Source organism: Brassica napus, chromosome A1, assembly GCF_020379485.1.
Source record: "Brassica napus cultivar Da-Ae chromosome A1, Da-Ae, whole genome shotgun sequence".
Lineage (NCBI taxonomy): Eukaryota > Viridiplantae > Streptophyta > Magnoliopsida > Brassicales > Brassicaceae > Brassica > Brassica napus.
In genome coordinates this window covers 5,352,448-5,374,630 of record NC_063434.1, presented here as the reverse complement: position 1 = coordinate 5,374,630, position 22,183 = coordinate 5,352,448, and the positions used below count along the sequence as shown (strand labels likewise).

The following is a 22,183-nucleotide window of genomic DNA, read 5'->3' as shown; positions in this document are numbered from 1 at the left end:
AATGAAATATAGAATATAAGCCAAAGAATGTTATTTACAATTCACAGTTCATACACATCGTCGAAAATGTAATCTAAATTGATACGAAAATTGTCTCCTAACACATCAATGATATTCGTTTGATCGATGTTAAATAAATTAATATACAAGTATCTAGCTACTACAAATACATTCGGGCATTACAATAAGAATTAATACGTACACATATATGCATGCACAACCATTTTTGGCTACTAACCCGAAATTTTATTTTAATTAGAGTATGATCAAACTATTAAGTAAAACTTTTCATAAACATAACCACATTCGAGTTAGAAAATAACCTAGATTGATTAAGCATACAATGTCTATAAAGAAATTCATAAAGCTGGAGCAAGAAAATGTCTTCAGATCAACTGAATTATGAGCGAAGAAAGTTAAGAAAAAGGAATGATATATTCACTGCAAATGTCGTGTCGAATTCATAATAATTATGTCACAGAAATCTCAATACTAGTAATATTATACATATCACGACACTATATATCTAGTTGTTGTGAACAAACGCGAATCAAAACTAAAGAAATCAAACTAAGCAAAACATATTGAAATAAATACCGTTTAGAATTTATATATTATTATGTGAATGAATAATTTTACAATTTTTTTGAAACAAATTTATATTAGTCTCAAAATCCCAATTTTGTTTTGCCAAGTAGATGAGATCACTAATAATATTGTCATTGACACAATGCACAAGTTTAGTTTAAAACTTTAAACCGAGACGCTGACTAATATGTCCATCGAGTCTGAAATTTGAATTAAATATTATAATATGAACACCCTTCTTTCGAATAATATAGTATGAAAAACTCAGCAATAATAAAGTCTTTTGTGTTTTTTGTTTTGTCACATAGTCTTTTGTGTTATAATTAAGAATTTAGTTATGAACCATAACGAAACTGTGTACTTTAAAGAAGTGACTTGGATTGTTACACTATTTTACAATGCGCATGCAGAATCTCTAACCTCCCACTAATTACGGTTACCTTCAACAGAGATCCCATTCCCACATGACTTTGAAGTGTTTGTAGAAGAAAAAAAGACTCATCTTGAAAATCAGGGTTTGCTAAATTATGATTATAAAATCAACTGTTACTTGACTCGTTACTCATCAAAGAAGTACGTAAATCAAGTTTTATTTAAATACTCCATGATACACATGCGACCAATTTTATTATATTTTGTATAAATTTTTAGCTATAAGATCACTACAATAAGAAGAAAAATATATTGGTCTCACTAATAACAATACAAAAACATAGAATGTATTTTGAAACATGCGAAATCGAAAACATGAAGAGATAAGTGATAAGCTCCCAATCAAATATTTATAGCAGTAACATTGTGGTAGATCAAATATATTAATTTTCTTGTTTCCTTGAAAATTTGAATTTTGAAGTATCGATTCATATGGTTTTATGCATTTTAAATGCCACGGAGGTAACAATACCAAATCGGGGTTTCGTTACGATCGCAGGCTTTTGACTCTTTTAGATTTAAATCTCAACCAACTCTATTTGGTATTCGTTAGTCATAAAGATAGCAAGAGTTGGTTGAGATTTCATAAGTTTTGTGGCAGACAACGACTTTGTTTACTAGACGTTGCTGTGTTCTCTTGTATGTTGAAATCAACTACCTACTAGTGTCGTAGAAGTCGTTAGCATAGCCTGATCACCGGTTCCTATTTGATTTGTCGTCGGTTTCTTCTTCAACTATCGAATTGAAGTGTGCTCTATTGTCTGAGGTTTGGATGAATATAGCATGACTAGTTTGTTACAAATCCAAAGTCTCGAAAGAGACGTCACGTATACGCACTCCATGAACAAAATATGCGTAATATGAACTCATCAAGTAGTGAGTAATAGAAGTACATGCATAAGGTCGTAATATCTTCGTTTCATTGTAAAATATCAAACTACCTTTAATCTTTACCTTTCTTGAAAAATATACATACTAATCTTTTCCCCTACCTTTCTGTTCAACTTCAATTATTTGATTTAGAGTTTACTAATATTTCTATACTAAGAGGTTAAGATTTAGGGATATTAAGATTTAGGATACAGGAGAAAACAATTTATTAAATAATTATGCAAATTAATAGAAAAAAATATTAAAAATCTATGATGCAATTAGAATTAGCAAGAGGGAATATTCATTTGATGATTCAAGATGTAAAATCATACATGATTATAATTGTCAGTTGTAGAAATTTCAGCATAAATGTTTTTATAATTTATAATATTATAATCCACGTTTGAAAAACCGGATTGGAATTGACTGGTAGTTAAATCAATTGTCGGACCGGTTCAGATGAAGAGTTTTTTTTATAAATTAAAATATAAATTTAAGATTATATAATTAATTTATATACTTTTATCAGTATTATAATTATAAAATATCGTAAATAATATAATTGGGTAATTATCTTAGATTAATGTGATTTTTTATATCAAATTGTTGATTATTTTCTTTATTTCAAAAATTTTTAACCAGAATTTTGATATTGAACTGGTTTATTGCAAAACTTTTACTGGTTTTAAACCGGTTTTGGCAGTTTAATTCCAATCTGGCTTTTAGAGCAACCCGGAAGGCCAGGACCGGTAAGATGGGCAAGTCACGTTTTGAGTTGCCGGTTGGTTTTCAAAACACTGATAGAGCTTTAAAAAACTGCATAAATGTAACATGTAATAATAATAACTTAGAGCTTCTTGATAAGTTTTAAAAAGACTGGCAATCTTAAGAGTTCGACAAACATAAAGCTCACACACACCCTTACACCATTCCATAATCATAGGAGATAAAAAAAAACCAACCTAAAGTCAAAAACAGAAAAGAAACTGCAAAACTTTTGCATGATTGTGTTCGGATCCAACGGTCACCATCACAGCAGCTTCAAAAGAAACAAGTGAGCCTTGTGGACTTTTCAAGATTGGTTTTTCCCATATTTGCGAGCGACGTTAGCGTCCAAGAGCGTATCCCAAACCTGCAAACGTAGACACAAACAAGATAAGTTAAAACTTCCAAATAAAAAGTGATTTGTATTAGTTTTCTCGTATATTAATCTTTACTCACATGTAGCTCTCCCTTTGAGCCACCAATAGCAAGCAAGAAAGGATTGTCCGCTGAGAAGGAAATGGAGAATACAGCTCCCTGGTGACATAATCAGAATGGTCAAGAAATAAATAAGCATGAACTGCCAGGGAGCAAAACATAGTTATTATGTTGATTGTTTCTTACAGCTTTTGGTTTGTGTGAAGTAATGCATGAAGGCTCGTTGTTTGAAAGATCCCAAAGTTTTACCGTTTTATCCATAGACCCCGTAGCCAAAAGCTGTAAATTTACAGCTCATAAATGGTGAGAAATGATTACATAAAAATATAAGGACTTTAAGAGATCGAGAGAGAGAGATTGATGTACATTGGGTGCAGAAGTGTTGTATGAGATGGAGGAGACTCCTTTGTCTTGGTCATGTGCTTGGATAGTAAAGCTTGGTTTTAAATCAGAATCTGAACCTGACTGTGCGACGCGTATATCAAAACCTTTCACGGTTCCATCCTCAAGACTTACCTAAGAGAGAAGGTTATTTAAGAAAATGTTTAAAACTGCTATAACATCGTATTTTGTCTACTATAAGAGCAAAAGGATAGTGTCACTCACCACAAAGGAGTGTTCATTGTGGGGATTCCAGGCTAAGCTTTCGACATCAGACATGACAGACCATTTGAAACCAGAGTGCGAAGGTTGTCGTCCGTCTTTCTGCAACATAATATACAAACTCATACTAACGATAACTCTCGGTAAAGGATAAAGTAGAACATGGAATAAAGAAGTTACCAATACAACAGTCTGATCAAATGACCCACTGAGAAGCACTTCTGGAGCATAATGATTCCAAGCAACCGCTTGAACCTGTGAACCACACAAAACTATAAACCATGAGAATACATGCAACAGAATAAATTTTTTTTTTGATAATTCTATGATTCATGTTCTTACCTCCTTTGTGTGATGCTCCATAGTGATCTTACACTGTCCAGTAGCCACATCCCACACCTTAACTTTTCTGTCGGCACTAGCACTAGCCAGTATATTCCTTTTATCCAGTAAAATCAAAAGAAAATCAGACATGTCTAGAGAGAAAACAAGAAGAAAACTTCAATCATGGGCACTGGTAAAGCCTAAACATACCGGAACTCCTTGTTCCAAGCAAGACCAAGTACTGAATCAGTGTGGCTGCCTTCTTTGTATATCTAAAAAAGACAAAGAATACATCAGAATTTGCCAAAAACAAGGAACAGATGTGTTTGATGTGAGCATACCGGCTTCCTGATCTTCTCTTTCTTACTCTTCTTTTTCTTGATAATCTTCATCTCCTCTATTCCTCCTAGTTGCACACAAGGGAGCACCTCGTCCCTCTAAAGCATTATAACAACCTTATCAGTACTCACATTGTTGATTAGAGCAAACAATTAACACAAAGACAGTAACTTTTTACATACAACGTCAAGATCCCATATCTCTATCGTCGGCGAATCCTTTGATCCAATAGCTACAAAATTCCCTGCCAATACCAAGACAAAACAACAGAGTAAAAAATGATTGTTCTTCTATAGCAAGAATGAATGATAAGAGTGTACACTAACCTTTGTCCCCTCCTTTAAGAGGACAATCAATCCATGCAGTACACAACGGAAACTCTGGTATAACTATGTGATGATGAACATACATGTTTGGTGAGCCGTTGGATGATTCTTCGTACACATAAACCTGGTCATAAACATATATATAAGCCCCAATATTCAACATTTTAACCTACATAAGAGAGAAGGATTGACCATATACCTCTAGATGGCTGACTTCATCTTCATTCCTAGCGCAGATAATCACTGAATCTGTTGGCTTGATAGTCGTATCATCAATATCCTCTTCATCGTCATCATCATCATCCTTAAAACATCAAACCTTAATATTCCAGAAAAAAACTTTGAAATACGAAAGTTTCAACAGAAACAGTGAATATAATCTTACAGCAGCATCCTTCAGATAGGGATCCAACTCATTGCTTGGATAATAAAGATCCCCAAGCCCAGAGCTGAAGAGTTCAATTCCTAAGTCCAACACCACAACAACAACAACAAATAAAAGGTAAGGATACAATACGGCAAAAATCTGCTCTGTACACCAAATGAATGAGGTAAAGGTGTACCATCATCCTCTTCATCATAGTTATCCATGTCGAGTTCTTTCATCGCAGCAGCTACCTCATCAACCTCCATAGAGGAAGATTTGCTATTGGATGATTTACCAAAAGCTTCTGCTACAGCCTTGGCACGATCAACTTCACTAATCTGATCCCCATCTTCTTCTTCTTCTTCTTCCTCTATATCTTCTCCATCCTCGTTACTACCATCCACGCTGTTACAAGTAAAACCAATCTCATATCACAATCTACTCATCTCCTCAGTTACATACACGAAGAAGAAGAATAAAACAATTCACCTTCCCACGAAAGCTCCACTCTCAATGAGCTCCTTGATCTCTTCCTTTGAAGGAGGCTCAGCAGCATCAGGAACAGCCTTTAAAGACCCTTTAGGTATCCACGAAAGTGCAGTTATCATTCTGCAAAAAACGGCAAAAAACCAATCCAAAATCATTTTAAAGAAGAAACCCAACACATTGAATCTTCATCAAAACTGGTTGATGGGTTCAGGGCAGCTCGAAAGTAGTGATTTTTACGTCAGTTGATCAAAAACCCATTACAAAGTTGGGACATTTACGACATGGGAATCAAGTTTTCGATTAACTTCATGAAAAGCTAAGACCTTTGGGAAGGAATGAATCAAAGAGAACTTACGTTTACCTGAATTGCTTGGGAGAGAGAGAAGGACGCGGCCCAGAACGAAGGTGATTTTGTAATAGGTTTAGGGTTTAGCAATCGAAGACTTGCTTCTGAGGATTTTTTTAGAGGAAGCGGCGCTTAGCGGTGAAGAAGAACAAACAATATTAAGTAGAAATTGCATTGAACCCCCTGAACTATTTGAATATTCAATTTTAGACCTTAAACTTTGAAAGTTTTATAGAAAAGTCTTTTTAAGACTTTTAAATTCTACAATTAAGTCAAACCTTGAGAGTAACATTAAACAGATTCATGATATAAAGCCAAGTAGATAAGAGTTTCTCAAAAAAATTGTAGAGTTGAAGAAACACATCATTTTTTTCTAAATTTTGATTACTTTAGTGTTGAGAAACTCATTACTTTCAGTGATGATGTTCTAGCACCTTGCTACTTTGCCTATATGGGCCTCTTATGTTTATTAAGAAAATGTTACTTTGTAAGATCAGCTTGTGTTTAGCCCCAAAAAAAATCATAGTATGTAACTAAGAGCTATAGAAAATTGATTTAAATATATACCAATCTTTTTATTTGAACCTACAAACAAACTGAAAAGGAACCAACCAGAAAACTTACTTACTCTAAATGAGGCCTGGAGAGGCAGAGCTGTGGAGAACTAACTTATAAAGGGTTCGGTTTTGGTCGGAATGAGGCGTATGTATATAGTTGCATCTAGATATGGGCCCAATTGTTAGCCCATTATGCAGTTCAGTTAAGCAACTCAGTGATATTTTGCAATTGGACGTAATCCAGGGTACATACTCAACGGTCAGTATTACGCGTACAGTTACGTTGAAGTCAATGTACTTTGTGGTCCTAAATCAGATTCTCACGTTGGTTACAAATATCAGCCACATGTGGTCGTCATTGTCCATTGAAGTTTCTATTGGGTTACGTACGACTTCTTGGAAAAAAATCTTTGATTTCTTCAATTTAATCTAGTTTTTTGTTATCTTCTAAATGTAAAAAAAAAACAAATAACAGATTGCTGATAATATTTTATATGAATAACCCACTGTAATTATAAAATTAATTAATATAAAATAAACAAACTTGGAGAGACAAAATTCTACTCAACTACAGCATTAGTCAAAAGCCAACAAGAAAAATATAGTTTCAAAATGTTTTTTTTTTCTTCTTTCTTTTCCCTTTTTTTTCTCTCAATCACCTTTAATCATCACACTAGTAAAAAAACAGACAAACAAAGATGAATGAAAAGCAAGAGATTAACTAATTTGATAAGAGACATGATTGGTAGCAAACGATGTTTGATTCTTCTCTCAAAATCATCATCTGGTTCTTGAATTTCCAAGTGTAAGTTCTAAATCCTCTGAAACGCATTCTCCATGTATCCTTTCTCCTTCCCAAGGCTTCACCATTCCAAACGCAAACTCTGCCGCCATTCCATCCGCCATTGGCACGTCAGAGTTTTGATCAACACCAGCAGGGATAGCTGGAGAGCAGTTTCCACTTTGACCAGGAGTCCACATTGGTGAGCTACAATCTCCCATTGTAAAAGCCGCTTTGTCGAAAAACGGGTTTCTCGAAACTAAACTGAAAGTAGGAGAGGACGGTCCGCTCTGTGGGGTTTGCATTCCAGAGAGCCATCCAGATTCAGGGATGGTTACTTGGTCACGAGTAGGGCTTCGAGCCAGCGGTGGAGTCACGGGAGCGCTTATGGAGTTCCCGTGGAAGAAGGGAAGCTTGGAAGGTGAGTTTGAAGAGAGGTTCTTGAGCCATGGGATTAGAGAGTTAGCATCACCAAATATGTTTGTAGGACTAGGGAATGAGGAAGATGAAGGGCTTGGATTGTAGGAACCACGAGGGCTTGGTTGGTAAGATGAGCATGGACTCGCTGAAGTAGAACCGTTCATGAGTTCCATTCGATCCATTGGTTTGCATCCCTACACAAGAGTATATTTAACATCACAAACATATAACCAAAGAAGCATACCATAGCTAGTGGATTAATTACACAAAACAGTTAAAAATGTTTTTTTTTTTCCATTTTACCAAAGGCAAAAGGCAAAGAACAAAAACGACATTATGATTGATAATTCAAAACCAAAATGCACCAAGAAAACAAAATCATATTGTTTGATTTGTAATGTGTTCAAAGACAATCTTTGCTAATGGGATTAGTTACATAAAAGATAGCTTAACATGTTCCTTTTTAATGAAATGCAAAGCTGGTGAGCACGAACAAGACACTATGATTGATAGATAAATTGAAAATCCAAATGCAACTAAAAAGAATAAAAGGTAAAGGAACAATGATTTCTTTGGCATTTAGTGGTCAAACAAGGAATAATTCCATTTTATTTTATTTCCCCGCACACAAGCAAAATCCAAACATCATCATAGGTGTTGGCTAAAGAGAAATCATTTTCCCAATCTCAATTCCATTGACTGATTAAACAAGAATCACGGCAATTTTATTGATTTTAAATATTTAAACAAACAATAAATAAACACTCGTGGAATTTATTGTAATCACACAGTGTCCTTAAATTATACTCCCTCCGTTTCATAATAGATGATGTTTTAGAAGATTTTTGTTGTTTCAAAATAGATGATGTTTTGATATTTTTATATTATTTTTAACTTTATTGAAAACTGTGTAACCAATCAGATGTTGTAATCATTTTTGTAATTGGTTGGATGATTTTTAAATTATATTTTTAAACTTACTTTTTAGAAAAAAGTAAGTTTTTTAATATTTGTGCACTAAAGAATAACATCATGTATTGTGAAACAGAGAGAGTATTAGTAGAACAATACTAAAGTTTTTGTCTCTTTTTAGCAATATTTTTTTTTGTCAATTCTCTTGATAAGAGTATAGTTTCTTTTTCTTGTTATTACTAAAAACAACAGCTACATTTCTAAATAAAAGGTAGAGCGATTATTTCTTGGGAAAGTAATTAACTTATTTTTAATGTCAATGTGAACTTTGGCGTGAAAATAAGCAAACAGAAGAAAAAGGTTTGTCGAGAAAATTTTATTTTCAGGAAAAAAAAAAGATAATAGGAATTTCAGAGAAAGCATCAGTCTGAAAAGGAAAAAATGTCATGTGAGTAAAGATGATTAAAGTCTTCCTCGATCGTTGTACTAAGGAATCCAAACACATTATCAATGGTAAGTTTCGTGAAACAGACGTGTCCTAAAGTTTTTCATTAAAGCAAAATATAATTTTTTTTTTGAACATCTCATTAAAGCAAAAGCCGATAACCAAAGAAAAACACAAAAAGAAAATTCCTCATATCCAAAAAATAAAAAAAAATAACTAGACAAAAAACGAATTGACGGACAAAATGACGATACTACCCACACAGATACTTGTTAGACGTGCAAAAGCTAAGGATAAATAAGTCATTAGGTAATAATATTCTCATCTGAAAGTGAACAGAGAGTTTTAAGCATCAGCGAATCTTACACAACATTCATGCTTTTGTTTCAGTTCACCAGAACGGTTTCGATCTGACGTTTGCCATGACCACTTAACCGGTCAAAACTAAATCTCAACCGTCCGATTTGTATCATTAAAATTAACGTTTTCTCTACCCTATCGAAAGCTCAGATCTATTCACAGTTTCATTCATTACTGAAAGGTTTGAGATTTGATTTTTTACCTTACGGTAAGTAGTCCCGTCTTCCTCTACGGTCCAACCAGCTTCATTGCAAAGAGCTTTGAGAACTTCGTTGTTATCGCAGTGTTTCGGCAGCTTAAAGTTCCCATGAATCCTAAGCCCCGCGAAGATCTTAGCCGCAATCGCACGTCTTCGCCGCTCTCGCCGTTTGTTGTTCTCTCTCTCTTTCCAAGTCGGCGTTCTAGTCCCAGAAGTCATCTTCCGATCACTGGAATGTTCTGTTTTACTTCTTCTTGTAATCAATCCTTAGAGAGAAAACTAATTTGGCGCTTTTTTCTCTTAAGCTTTTTGTTTGTTTGTTCTGTTTTAAGTTTATTGTTCTCCTCTTCTGGTGAGTAATAAATGAAGAAGCACTTACCAGGTGGGGTCGTAGATTATCAAACGACGAAATTACCATGCAAGTATACTGTAATTTACAAGCATACCACTTATGTGTTAACACGTGCTCAGGCTTTTTTTAATAAAGCAAGTAAATGGAAACTCTGTTTGACCATTAACGACGCCGGTTTGTGTACATTACGAAGAATTTATTGGGCCTTTTTTTTTTGTTTGGTTGAACGATTATATGCTTTTTATTTTGAAAGTACACAAAAAGTCAAGAATATCAAGCCGCTTTTATAATAGCTGTATTTATTTTGTACATGATAGACCTGATTTTTTTATAACATTATTCTTATCCAGTGACAGCAGTTTTCCAACTATGGACTATCCATGTCTAAAGAGGGATTATAATAGAAAATATATTATGTTACTAATCTAAGATTATAGCTCAAATAATTAACTAGAAATAAATGTGAATGCAAGATACGTGGCAGAGATTGTGGCATCTTGAGGACTGTGACAGGTCACCTTTCGTTTGGTGGGGACCACTAATAGTTTTCATATCCAATCATGACCGTTAAATCGGGTAGGTCACGTGATGCTCCCGATCTGCTTCCTATCAACTGGTCATTGCTCGTGACTCGTTTGCCTTTTCTTAGTTCCGTTAATTACTCTCCTTTTCTGTTTAATCTAAGTAGTTAAAATAATAGTATATGAGCACTTTAACAATGAATTAACAAATATTAACACATTATAAATTTATGTTGACAAAAAAAAATCACATTATAAGTTTATAACCTTATAAAATATCAAAATATACTATTATGATAAAATATGATAATTATTCATAAATATAACTAATAACAATATAATTAATAACAAAATTATAATGTCAATAAAATTTGTTTTGAGATTTATATTAGAACTTTTAAAAGAATATATTGTTTCGTTTATGTATGTATATATTTTATATATGTATATATATTAATGCTTAAAATTATAATGAATAATTTTGGTTTAAAGTTTTTATAAATTAAATTATGATACTGTTAATAAATTTAAATTAAAATATAAAATGTACATATATTTTTTTTTATTTAATTTTTAATTTATTTATTTATTCATCCGCAACCGTCTGCAACCACCGCAAAAGCTAGCGGGAACCAGCTTTTGATTTAAGAAGTTTGAAGCGATTTAGAACGATTGTAGCGTTTTTTATGATTATTGCAAAACGCCTACAACCGCTATCAACCACAAAATCGTACATTAAAACATATAAATAATCAAATATCAGCTATAAAATTTGATAATTAATCGGGTTAAAAATTAACTGATGATTACACTGCAACAACAAACACAATAACCACAATCACAATAGAAAAGAAAGACTTGTCATGAACTTCTATAATCTTCTAAATGGCGGGCCACAGCTTTCTCAAGCCTCACATTTCCATATTCTTACTATGATCCATTGCACCTCTTAAAATTTTATGTGGGTTAAGTTGATCTTCTTCCTCTTTGATTGTTTTTAGAAGGATCACCATCTCAAACTTTGAAATCTAAGTTTAAATGGTGAATTTGCCACCAAAGTTACTTCTATATTCTGAATTAGTCCATAGATCCGAAGAAGGAATGCTTAGTGATACGAAGCAAGCTAGAGGATGACCAAATATTGGAGTAGTGATGGCGTTTTGGAACACATAAAGAGTAGGTGCAGCAAGTTGCAACATTTACATTGGTAATAAGGATTATGGGTTCTGCTTCTACACATAAAAAGGCTAGGAACATCTCCGATGATGTTTGAAATGTCATATATAAGCTGCTTCTATACTATATGAAAGGCTATAAGAGTATTTTGCAATGCGATGGGGTTATCAGTAGATGCATTAACAACTTTTATGGTTGTTGAATAACTTCTTTTACAACATCATCTATATTATTAAAACTGAAGTACATTTGAGAGTTGTTTGGAACCTTGGATAATAGTATAAATGAGAATTGTTTGGAAACATGGATAGTAGTATAAATGAGAATTGTTTGGAAACATGGATAGCAGTAGAAAATAATACTTGCTTATCTTAATTGATTTTTTAAAAGATTTTTATTATATTGTTAATCAATTCTAACCTTTCATCTATTATATTTACTAAATAAGTTAATATCATTTATTACAGAAGTACAAAACAAAATTTATTTGTTTTCAATTTTTATTTTATCTTTTACATTCTTTTTTCTCAATTTTAATTATTTCTATACAAAATTCAAATCAAAATAATAATTTAAAATTAATTTATATAAATAATTGATTCAAATATATATATATATATATATATATATTTTAAGAAAATTTACTAAAATATTTTCCAATAACCATTTAAAAAATATTTTCACTATATATAAGAAAAATACAATACATAACTTAATTAAAAACACCAACTTAAATTATGGTTTTTATATTTCATATTAAGTTTATAAATATAATATATGTGATTATTTATATGATGGTATGTATAAAATAATATTAATTATATGATTACTTATATTATGGTACATATAAAATATGATTAATTATATGATGACATATATATGATATATAATAGTGACATGAAAAACAAAACTTATTTGTTTTCAATTTTTTTATTTTATCTTTTACATTCATTTTCTCACTTTTTAACTATCTCATTAATTATATTTACTATAATATTTTGCCAGGATTATTTACATATTAACTATAATAATTCGACATATTTGAATGAAACCACTCTATTTGTGATAAGAATTCAAAATGGTTAACAATTTTTTTTATTTACTTATGTATCGGTTAGACATGGACATTCGGATAACTATTCAGCTACGAGTTATTTCTGTGGGTTATCATGCTTTTTGAGTTTTGAAACTAGACTTCATTTCGGTATTATAAATTTTCATGTGTGTTTCGAATCGGGTCCAGATGAATTCAGTCTTGATATATACAAACCTACAAATATCCAAAAAATACATTAACGCCGGTACGGATATTTGTATGAAAAGTAAGAATATTAACCGATTCAATTCGGGTATGTTGAATTCAAATTAAACTAAAAATAACCAAATAACCAAAAGTAATCATATTACTCTATTTGATTCAGGTTCGATTATGATGTATAGAAATCTAAAAGTACTTATGCAATTAATTATATTATGACACATATAAAATATATAATACTAATCATAAAAATAAAATATCGATTTATAAGAAAGTAAAAATTAACACCCGCACGGGCGTGCGGGTCAATCTCTAGTTTATATTAAATGAGCAACCCGAATCTAAAATCGCTGGCTGATTAGCAAGTAGACAACTTGATTTCCTTGGTCTAAATACCCACATCTTTTACACTCAGTTGAAATTTAAAAATACTTAACAAGCCCTATTGTAATATTGCATTGCTTATCACCAGCTGCAGTTTTCAATAAGAAAGCCTTATCTAATCTCACTTCCACATTTGACTTAGTTAACCTCATTTATTATTACACCTACATAAAATTAGGGACGACATATAGTTTATTAAGAGAATAAAACGGTGGAATTTGGAAACTCTCTTAAATTTCACCATGTGAAATGAAAGATATAGAAAAACATCTCACTGTGTTACAAAAAAAAAAAAACATCTCACTAATTCTGCCTACAAAATGATTAAAAATGATCTGTCTATTAATTTTATTAAGAACGAGTGTAGCAAAGTTATTTTTCTATCAATTATTTTCCACTCACTTTAAGTACATAACTAGATTATTACCCGCCCTTTATAAAGGGCGGATAATTTTTTTTATTTTAATTTTTTTTTAAAAATTTTAATTTTTATATTTGTTTTTAAATCATATTTATGTTTAATATTAATTTAATATAATAAAATAATTCTTTAAATAAATAAAATACATAGTTGAACATAACATTTATCAATAGATCACGATATTTTTTTAATAGAGTAGATGATAAAATAACATTCAAAATAATATCACACAATTTCTATAGAAAGAAACAAAAGAAAAATATTTTAACGCATCATGTTTATACCATAGTGGTTTCATAGACAATTTTTTCAAATCTTTACAGTTAATTAAAAAATAAGAATCCAAAAAACTTGCAAACTCCTTGATTTAAAGAGACGGTTAACTATAACCTTAACTGGCTGTTTTACCTCGTTGCTAGAACTCGACGGGTACAGTCCATACTCACAGGTTGTACTCTTGAGTTGCAAGTGCCATTTTCCTAAACTTCTTAATTTCATCATTGTATTGTATTGGCTCGAGTCTAAGTCAATGCTCCCTCCATATGAGCTGTATACATTGCTTTGACCCGGTTTCATCCATTAGTGAAGTTCTGATAGTGATACGTTTCCTTCTAAAGCATGCAGAATCTGCTTGTTTTTCACACAAAATTATTAACATATATCCTTCAGACTATATTTTGCAACGTTAAAAAAAAAGATTAATGGCTGACTCCTAGGAGAAGAGAAAGGATGAAGTATGTTATAATTTGGCTCATGTGAGGTCTGTGGCGAGGGGGATGGCGGCGAACATAACATAGCATAACCACAATGTGAGCCATTTCTTCCCCGTCGTACTCTTATTCATATTTGTATTAGTTAAATCCTCAAGCCTTCTTCATATATTATAATATTATATTAGTTTGATTATTTTTATTAAAAAAAGCAATAGACTATAATTAAAAGATATTGGAATATACTTTAAATAGGAAAAATCTAAACATTTTATTTACAAATCTTAATGGTTTCTTTACAAAAATTTTAACATAATAAATTTTCAAATATTTGGCATTTGTTGTTGCGATTTGTACTCAAACAATGCAGTTAAAATTTTCAAATATTTTGCGGTAATCTAGGAAGTTCAAACAAACATGGAAATATCCATTTTTATATTTATTTTAATTATAATATAAGATAATATAAATTGTCATTGACATTGTCACTTTAACCCGAACACAAGCAGCCATGCGAGATATATACAAACACCCAGTCTATTGTTTTGACTAAAACAAACACCCAGTCTTAGTAACATGGCAAATGAAATGTATATATTGTTTAGCATTGGTAAAATGAAAGAGCATATATAAATTTATTTTGCTACATTATTAACTTTTTATAAAATGAATTCATTGGACCACTAAAGAGGAAAGGATTAAAGAACAAAATAATAATGAAGGAGAATATTTGAAAGTGCATAGGTCACTTAAGGTTAGACGTGAAGAGCTTGTTGTCATATGGTCGTATATTTTGTAAGAAGTGAAAAGTTTCTTGTCATAGTCACCAAGGTTAGAACATGAGTAAGATCGGGTATTAGTTTTTAACAATAACAAAACTATATGGTTGCATATTTTGTAAAGAGGAGTAATTGCTGTAAATTGAGTATTTGGCATGCAAATTGTTTAGATAATTGATGAGTATAACATATTGGTTAATTATGGTTAGTGTATTAGAAAAGAATAATGCTCAAACATGTTATATATTGTATTATATTGTATAAACAAATTATAAGGATTGTTATATTTGTTTCTAATGAAAATGAATAGGTCCAAAACTTAAATGACAACTTTTTAAGTAGATAAAAAATAGGACCCTAAATTAATAGATTAGATTTAACAATGGCATTTCCTTTCTTTTCTCGTTTATGGATATCAAATTCTAAATAATTATGAGATGCTTACCACTTAACCAATTATCACTCCTGACTAGGCCTCCAATTTTATATGAAATGATGCCGTAGGTGATTTTATTTTATTTTACCTTGTGGGCATAATAGATATTAAATATTAAAATGTACTAAATTTAAATTTTCTATCAACCGATATTTTTAATAAGCTAGTTTTAGCCAGACTTGCCTTTATGTATTTATATACATACGTGTGTGTGTGTTATGTGGACATATACAAAGTTATCAATTACAAATACGTTACCTAATATGTGTATCTATCTGACTTATATAACATGAGTTTGATAAATGAAGGAGACACTTCGCCCGACTCTACTCCGACTCCAAAAGCCGGAATTCAAAGCTGAAACAGTATTTCCAGCGTATCAAACAATATAATACTTTCCTTTCCAGTTTTATAATAAGTGTCATTTTAACATTTTTTTTCTTGTTACACAAAAATGTCACTTTATAATTTCAATGCAAATTATATTTATTTTCAACTGAAAATTAACTACAAACTGCATTGATTTTATATATAATTTTATTTATCTCAAATACTATTGAAAAAATATATGTAATTAATAACAACTTACATATATTTCAGAAAATTTCTTAATCTATGTAAAAAATGTAATAGTTACACTTATTCAAAAACATAGAAAGCACTATTTTTCTGTAAAAGTTGTACTATGACAAAACAAATAAATAAAATAAACGCATTTAAACCACACAAAAGTAATGTAGTGGCAAACGAATTTTGAAGAACCAATCGATCCCGATTCGAAACAACATCAGGATGCTAAATCCATATGGTTACGCAATTATGAGATTATGATTTGAGATTCATTTGAATATCCGGAAAAATGATCCATCATCCGTGAACTACACATTTTTAGTGAATTAGTCTAAGCCCTCTTATATGCCCGAAATACCTGTGGTTAATATTAAAAATATATTATGTTGCATGCCTATCTTTTTTTTTGTATTTGCATTGAATGTTTTATTTAATAAGTATTGTTTGTTTTATCGGAAGTTCATATTCTAACTGAAAACAATTTTAATTATTTTCTTAGAGACGTCAAGACGTCAAGACGGGACAGTGAACTAAGCACGTACGTATGCACTTAATAAAATTGAATTTCACCTAGGTGCACAAGAAGGCATGAGATGTACAACCGTACAGGCATGCGACTGCTTTATTATGAATAAGTGTTTTAATAAGAAACTAATTAAATCTAGAGTATTTGCATGCTATATACAAGAAAAACTATTTAATTAGCTAACCGGTATATGCGACTGTTTAGTACTGTTATTTTTTCGTTATTTCCAATTGTATCCCTCTATTATAGCCACTGCACAATATTATTTCTCGCATTTAGGACAACACACAATCATCTCTTTCCTCTTTGATTCATCACCGTAAATAAACAAAGACAACACACAGAAAAAATAAATCATTGATAACTTAAGACACGAGTTGCAAGAGACGTAACTGGCTTTTCTATTGAGAAACAAGATTTTCCAACTTCGAGATCCCTGATTTTGAGGTAAACCAGATCAAAATACGATCTCTGATGGTTGTTATCATGGTAGCCATGTTCGATGTACCACGTATGTCCATGGCGGGGGTTGCTGAGCCAACAACCCGAGTTGGCTAGATATTGAAGACGAAAGAGATAATTGTGAGAAATAACAGAGATGATTGTGATTGCGAGGATCAGATGTTGTGGAAAAATAGGGTCCGATTTTTAAGGTTTAGATCTTGAGACCCGACTAGTTTTCTTCTTCAGTCAATATCCAGATATGCGCTCACTCACACCACACAAAGCCGCTGTTGTAGCCCGGTGAAGGTCTCGATGGTTTCTGAAACAAAGAAAAAGAAAAGCTTGAAACAAAGAAATGTAATTACACATTTGGTCAGATGTAATTAAATATTTCATATAGGCTATAAGCACGTGCATGAGGATTAATTTGTAATTCCACAAATGACTCATACCCACTTACCTAATTAAAGAAATTTTATAGCCATTTACCTGATTTCCACTTCTTCCATGTATATTCAGCTAAATCACTCTTAAATCTATGTGATGCTTTAATATTTCGGGTTCAAATCCGTCTTTTTCGTTACAAAATATATAAACATATTAATTTTTTTTCTCACAAAATGCAAATTTACTAATGGTTGCATTTACCCTTTGAATAGCTTGCATGCCTTTCAAGAGCTTGTTTCAACATATAGATGAAAACATATAAGATGAGATGGAAAACAATACTAAAGCACTGATACCCATCTAAATTAATAAAGTTGCAGCAAGCATGGAGATGATATAGCCAAACCTTTTTGAACTCTTTCACCACTGGTCCACTATGGAAGTCAAAACGCTATAATCTTTTACTTACTAACTTAGTCGATCATATACGTACAAAAATGCAAAGAAGGCAATGAAAGACACAGTAAGGTATTTGTATTAGGGGATCTCCAACCCAGCTGTATAATCTTTCTAAATTGAATGGAAAATGCTATCATAAACAAACAAAAATTCATTACTCTATAAATAGAGTAATGTTTTTTTATTGACTGCATTTTCACTCTATTTTACAGTAAATTATGCAGTTAGAATGTAAATGTTTTTAGAGACATGCAATAGAGAAGAAGACTCTTCTCAGGATCCGGGACGGTTTACACAATAAATGATATCAGTCCGCGAAGCCACTTCAACTGGGGATAGTTAAATGTAAGTTTTGTAACTATGATGCAGTTTTCAAGCAAAATACTTAATCTCTTAGTGTAGGTAGATAATAGTCTTACAATTAAGGGATTGGCCTTCTAGACTGCACGCAATGCAATTATTTTAGTGCAACGACATACCCGCGACTATTTTTGATTATTATGGAAGGAGTTACAATACACAAGGTAAGTAATCTAAGTTGACCCGTAACTAAGAAATCTGCATTTTCACTAATTCAGTTCAATAACCTTTTATTGTTTCATGACTTCATCAAAACTCACAAAAGATGTTAAAAGAAAAAGAAAACAAGAAAGGCATGATAAGTACACCAGTGGTTACTAAATGCTATCACATTTGAATAGTCAAATGAGATTTTTCGTTTATTATATTTTAGAAATTTTGGATTTCATGCCTCCAAAAATATCGAAAGACTTTCTTTATCATAATGGCCACAAATCAAATATTCGGGATTTCAAAATTATTTATAATCTGATCTATTTTTGTGAATAATTAATTAACGATCTGTAATTATCCGGATATTTGAATTTTTTTATATTTAACCGGATATCCGATTTGATATGTACAAATAGAATAAGAATTAAAAATAAAGAAATAAAATAAAATAATATTTAATTACAAAAACAAAATGTTATTTTCTTTTTAAAATTCTAATAACTAATATAATAATTTTTATAAATATAAATATTGTAAAATTTACATAAATATATAATACTTATATATATATATTCTTTAAATATATGTATATAATGATTTTAATATTTATGATTTGTTTCATTTCTTACGGATATTGCATATTAGTATTTGATTTGCTTCGTAGAATTACTGATATCTAGATTTTTTTATTCGAATCGAAAGCGGATAACAAATCAAATAAAAAATTTGCGGATATTTTACATGATCCTTTCATAAATCCTAAATGACTTTATTTATTAATAAAATCCCTATTAAATTTCTTACGGTCATAAACGTTTCTATTACAAACAAGATATGTTAGATTTTTCGTTGATACATTTCATTGACTTGATATAATTAAAAAAGTACAGTATATATTAAAACAGCTCCCACACCATCTAAAAAAAAAAAACAAATAATCTCTACAAATTTGGGTGTTGCGATTCGTACCTTTTTGTTATCTTAAAAAGCTAAATTATTGTTGACAAAAAAAAAAGCTAAATTATTTTGTATATTGTTTGTTCGTTCGTTCAAGGTTACTAGGCGTAGTTTTTATTAATCAAAAATGGACGAGACCTTTGACTTTTCTTCTTATTGAATGACCGGGTCGATCGACTGGTTTACTTTTCTTCGGTCGTCGTCTTGGCAGGGAGTTGCATAAGAAGACAAACTGTTTCAACTTCTCTGTCTGAATAAATATACCACAAGTCCAGAAGCTTGTTGTGTTCGAGAAGCAGAGAGTTTTCGAGAAGCAAAGTCTGTTTTTTTTTCTCTGATTTAATACGAAAAGTGATCAAAATTCGTTGAATTTTCATAAGGGTTTTAAGAAGTTTCTAGCTTCATTGCTTAACAGTGTTGGGTTTAAGAGATTCCTCTCTCACTTTGTTAAAGCTCAAACCTTTTTTTTTAAAGGGTTTTTCTTTAAAACAGAGCTTTTCGATCTCAAGCTTCTAGGATTGAAAGTTTTGATCTTTGGTAACAAGAGTCTCTTTGTTCTGCTCTTGTTTTAGTATCTAAAGCTACTAGAGATGGATGAGAGTAATCATGGAGGTTCATCAAGCTCACTCCCACCTTTCCTCACAAAAACATACGAGATGGTTGACGATTCCTCCTCTGATTCAATCGTGTCGTGGAGTCAGAGCAACAGAAGCTTCATCGTTTGGAACCCACCAGAGTTTTCAAGAGACCTTCTTCCCAGATTCTTCAAGCACAACAACTTCTCTAGCTTCATCCGTCAGCTTAACACATACGTAAGTGTTAAGTTGTTTACTCATGTTCTGTTTTTTTTTAACCTCATCTTCCTTGTGGGCCAAGTTCAGTTGAGGTTTTTGTTTTGTAGGGTTTTAGAAAAGCTGATCCTGAGCAGTGGGAGTTTGCTAACGATGATTTCGTGAGAGGTCAGCCTCATCTTATGAAGAACATTCATAGACGCAAACCCGTTCACAGCCACTCTCTACCTAACCTCCAAGCTCAGCAGAACGCGTTGACCGATTCAGAGAGGCAGAGAATGAGTAGTCAGATCGAGAGACTCACCAAGGAGAAAGAAGGGTTGCTTCAGAAGTTACATAGACAAGAGCAAGAACGAGATGTGTTTGAGCAACAAGTTAAGAAGCTAAAAGATCAGTTGCAACACATGGAGAAGCGTCAGAAAACAATGGATTCTTATGTCTCTCAGGTTATGGAAACACCAGAGCTTGCTCTGAACCTCTCGCCGTGTCTGCCCGAAACAAACGAGAGGAAGAGGCGGCTCCCTAGGATGTTGGAGGATAACCAGGCATGTGTTGTTGTGAGAGAGGAAGGCTCTACAAGCGCTTCAGATGAAACAGAACATCAGGTGGAAGAGTTGGAGTCGTCAATAGCGGTTTGGGAGAATCTTGTATCTGTATCTGATGATTCTTGTGAGGGCATGGCACAATCAACAGGAAGTATGATGATACTTGATGTGGATGATTCATCTACTTGTCCTGAGAGCCCTCCTCTTTCTTGCATACACCTAAGTATCGACACGTGTCCTAAATCTCCTCCTTCTCATAAGATCATCGACATCAACTCTGATGTTTCAAAGGAACAGAACATTGTTGCTCCTGCTCCTCCTCCACCAGCAACAGGAGTGAATGATGTCTTCTGGCAGCAGCTTTTGACAGAGAATCCTGGATCAGCCGAGCAACGGGAAGTTCAACCAGAGAAGAAAGAAGATAAAGGTGAAGATCCAAGTGAGAAATGTTGGTGGAATTCGAGGAATGTAAATGCAATTACAGAACAGCTTGGACATCTGACTTCTTGAGAGAGAAGTCAATATGTCAAGTATCTGATACTTTAGATCTGTTTTTAGTTTTTTTTTGTAATATATGTTCGGTTCATTGTATTAGATCATAAGCATTTTGGATCTGGTTCTGCATTTTATCAACACATGTATGTCCCTTAACACTTAATCATCGAGCTTAGCACCTATTTAAGATTATGTATGTGTCAAGAGAACCAGAAGTGTTTAAGGTTTACTCTGTTGGTCAATGACCACGTTATATACTATGTTGATTACTAGAGCATTTGTATTTATAATATATATAATCTTTAACATTAATTTATTTTATCTAATAATATTAAAAAAAAAAAACATAACTCAAATCATTAACATTTACAAACATCACGAACTATCATTAACATTTACAAACAGCATGAAATATCAAGCTATATAACTTTTTTTGTTTAGTAGGTATGTAGATTCGCTGGGACTAATCTGCATGCATAGATAGAAGTGATTGTCACTTGGAACTGGATAGAATTCTAGAGAAGGTAATTCTCTCAAGGACTCAGGTTTCATGATAGAAGCTATTACGATTCTTATATCGAAAGAGACTTACCAAGTGATTAACAATCCCATAAACAGAGATCAAACTTGGGACAGCTAGAATCAATATTAACGCTCCTTTCCTCGACAACCCTTATCTCTCCCCCCACCACCTCGCCTCTCTGACTCAGTCCACTCCTTGTCCGCCGTCTCTTCATTCCTCCGCCGCCGCTACGGCCTCTCAGGACTCTACTTTGCTTGTCGTGTTAACTTCATCTCACCGTCTCCTCCAAACTCGTCTCCGCCCCTGGTCTCTTCGTCATCTTGGAGATATGCACAAGATTGTCTCCCTCACCATATCCGACGCGAATCTATCCTC

The 22,183-nt window shown here is 32.3% G+C and overlaps 3 protein-coding genes across 4 annotated transcripts; 1 reads left to right on the top strand and 2 right to left on the bottom strand.

Moving 5' to 3' along the window:
* Positions 1-2,730: 2,730 nt before the first annotated feature.
* On the bottom strand, positions 2,731-6,106 carry LOC106430886 (periodic tryptophan protein 1 homolog). 2 transcript variants are annotated; one of them, XM_013871714.3, is made up of 16 exons: positions 5,897-6,106; positions 5,542-5,661; positions 5,249-5,457; positions 5,071-5,150; positions 4,885-4,989; positions 4,686-4,809; positions 4,542-4,603; positions 4,362-4,457; positions 4,231-4,292; positions 4,039-4,135; positions 3,877-3,951; positions 3,700-3,798; positions 3,460-3,609; positions 3,280-3,372; positions 3,115-3,192; positions 2,731-3,025 (listed from the first exon to the last, which is right to left on the bottom strand). In XM_013871714.3, exons 2-16 carry the CDS (start codon positions 5,658-5,660, stop codon positions 2,966-2,968), a joined length of 1,509 nt encoding a protein of 502 aa, XP_013727168.2. In that variant the 5' UTR covers position 5,661; positions 5,897-6,106; the 3' UTR covers positions 2,731-2,965. The 2 variants fall into 2 exon arrangements, with proteins under 2 accessions (XP_013727168.2, XP_048638513.1); XM_048782556.1 differs by having other exon boundaries at positions 5,903-6,055.
* An 837-nt stretch (positions 6,107-6,943) lies between these two features.
* On the bottom strand, positions 6,944-10,061 carry LOC125610274 (BES1/BZR1 homolog protein 3-like). Its single transcript, XM_048782561.1, has 2 exons — positions 9,565-10,061; positions 6,944-7,839 (listed from the first exon to the last, which is right to left on the bottom strand). Exons 1-2 carry the CDS (start codon positions 9,778-9,780, stop codon positions 7,225-7,227), a joined length of 831 nt encoding a protein of 276 aa, XP_048638518.1. The 5' UTR covers positions 9,781-10,061; the 3' UTR covers positions 6,944-7,224.
* A 9,471-nt stretch (positions 10,062-19,532) lies between these two features.
* LOC106430569 (heat stress transcription factor A-4a-like) lies at positions 19,533-21,404 on the top strand. Its single transcript, XM_048782542.1, has 3 exons — positions 19,533-19,772; positions 20,027-20,266; positions 20,356-21,404. The coding sequence occupies exons 2-3, from the start codon at positions 20,045-20,047 to the stop codon at positions 21,298-21,300; spliced, it is 1,167 nt and encodes a 388-aa protein (XP_048638499.1). The 5' UTR covers positions 19,533-19,772; positions 20,027-20,044; the 3' UTR covers positions 21,301-21,404.
* The last annotated feature ends 779 nt before the right edge of the window (positions 21,405-22,183 follow it).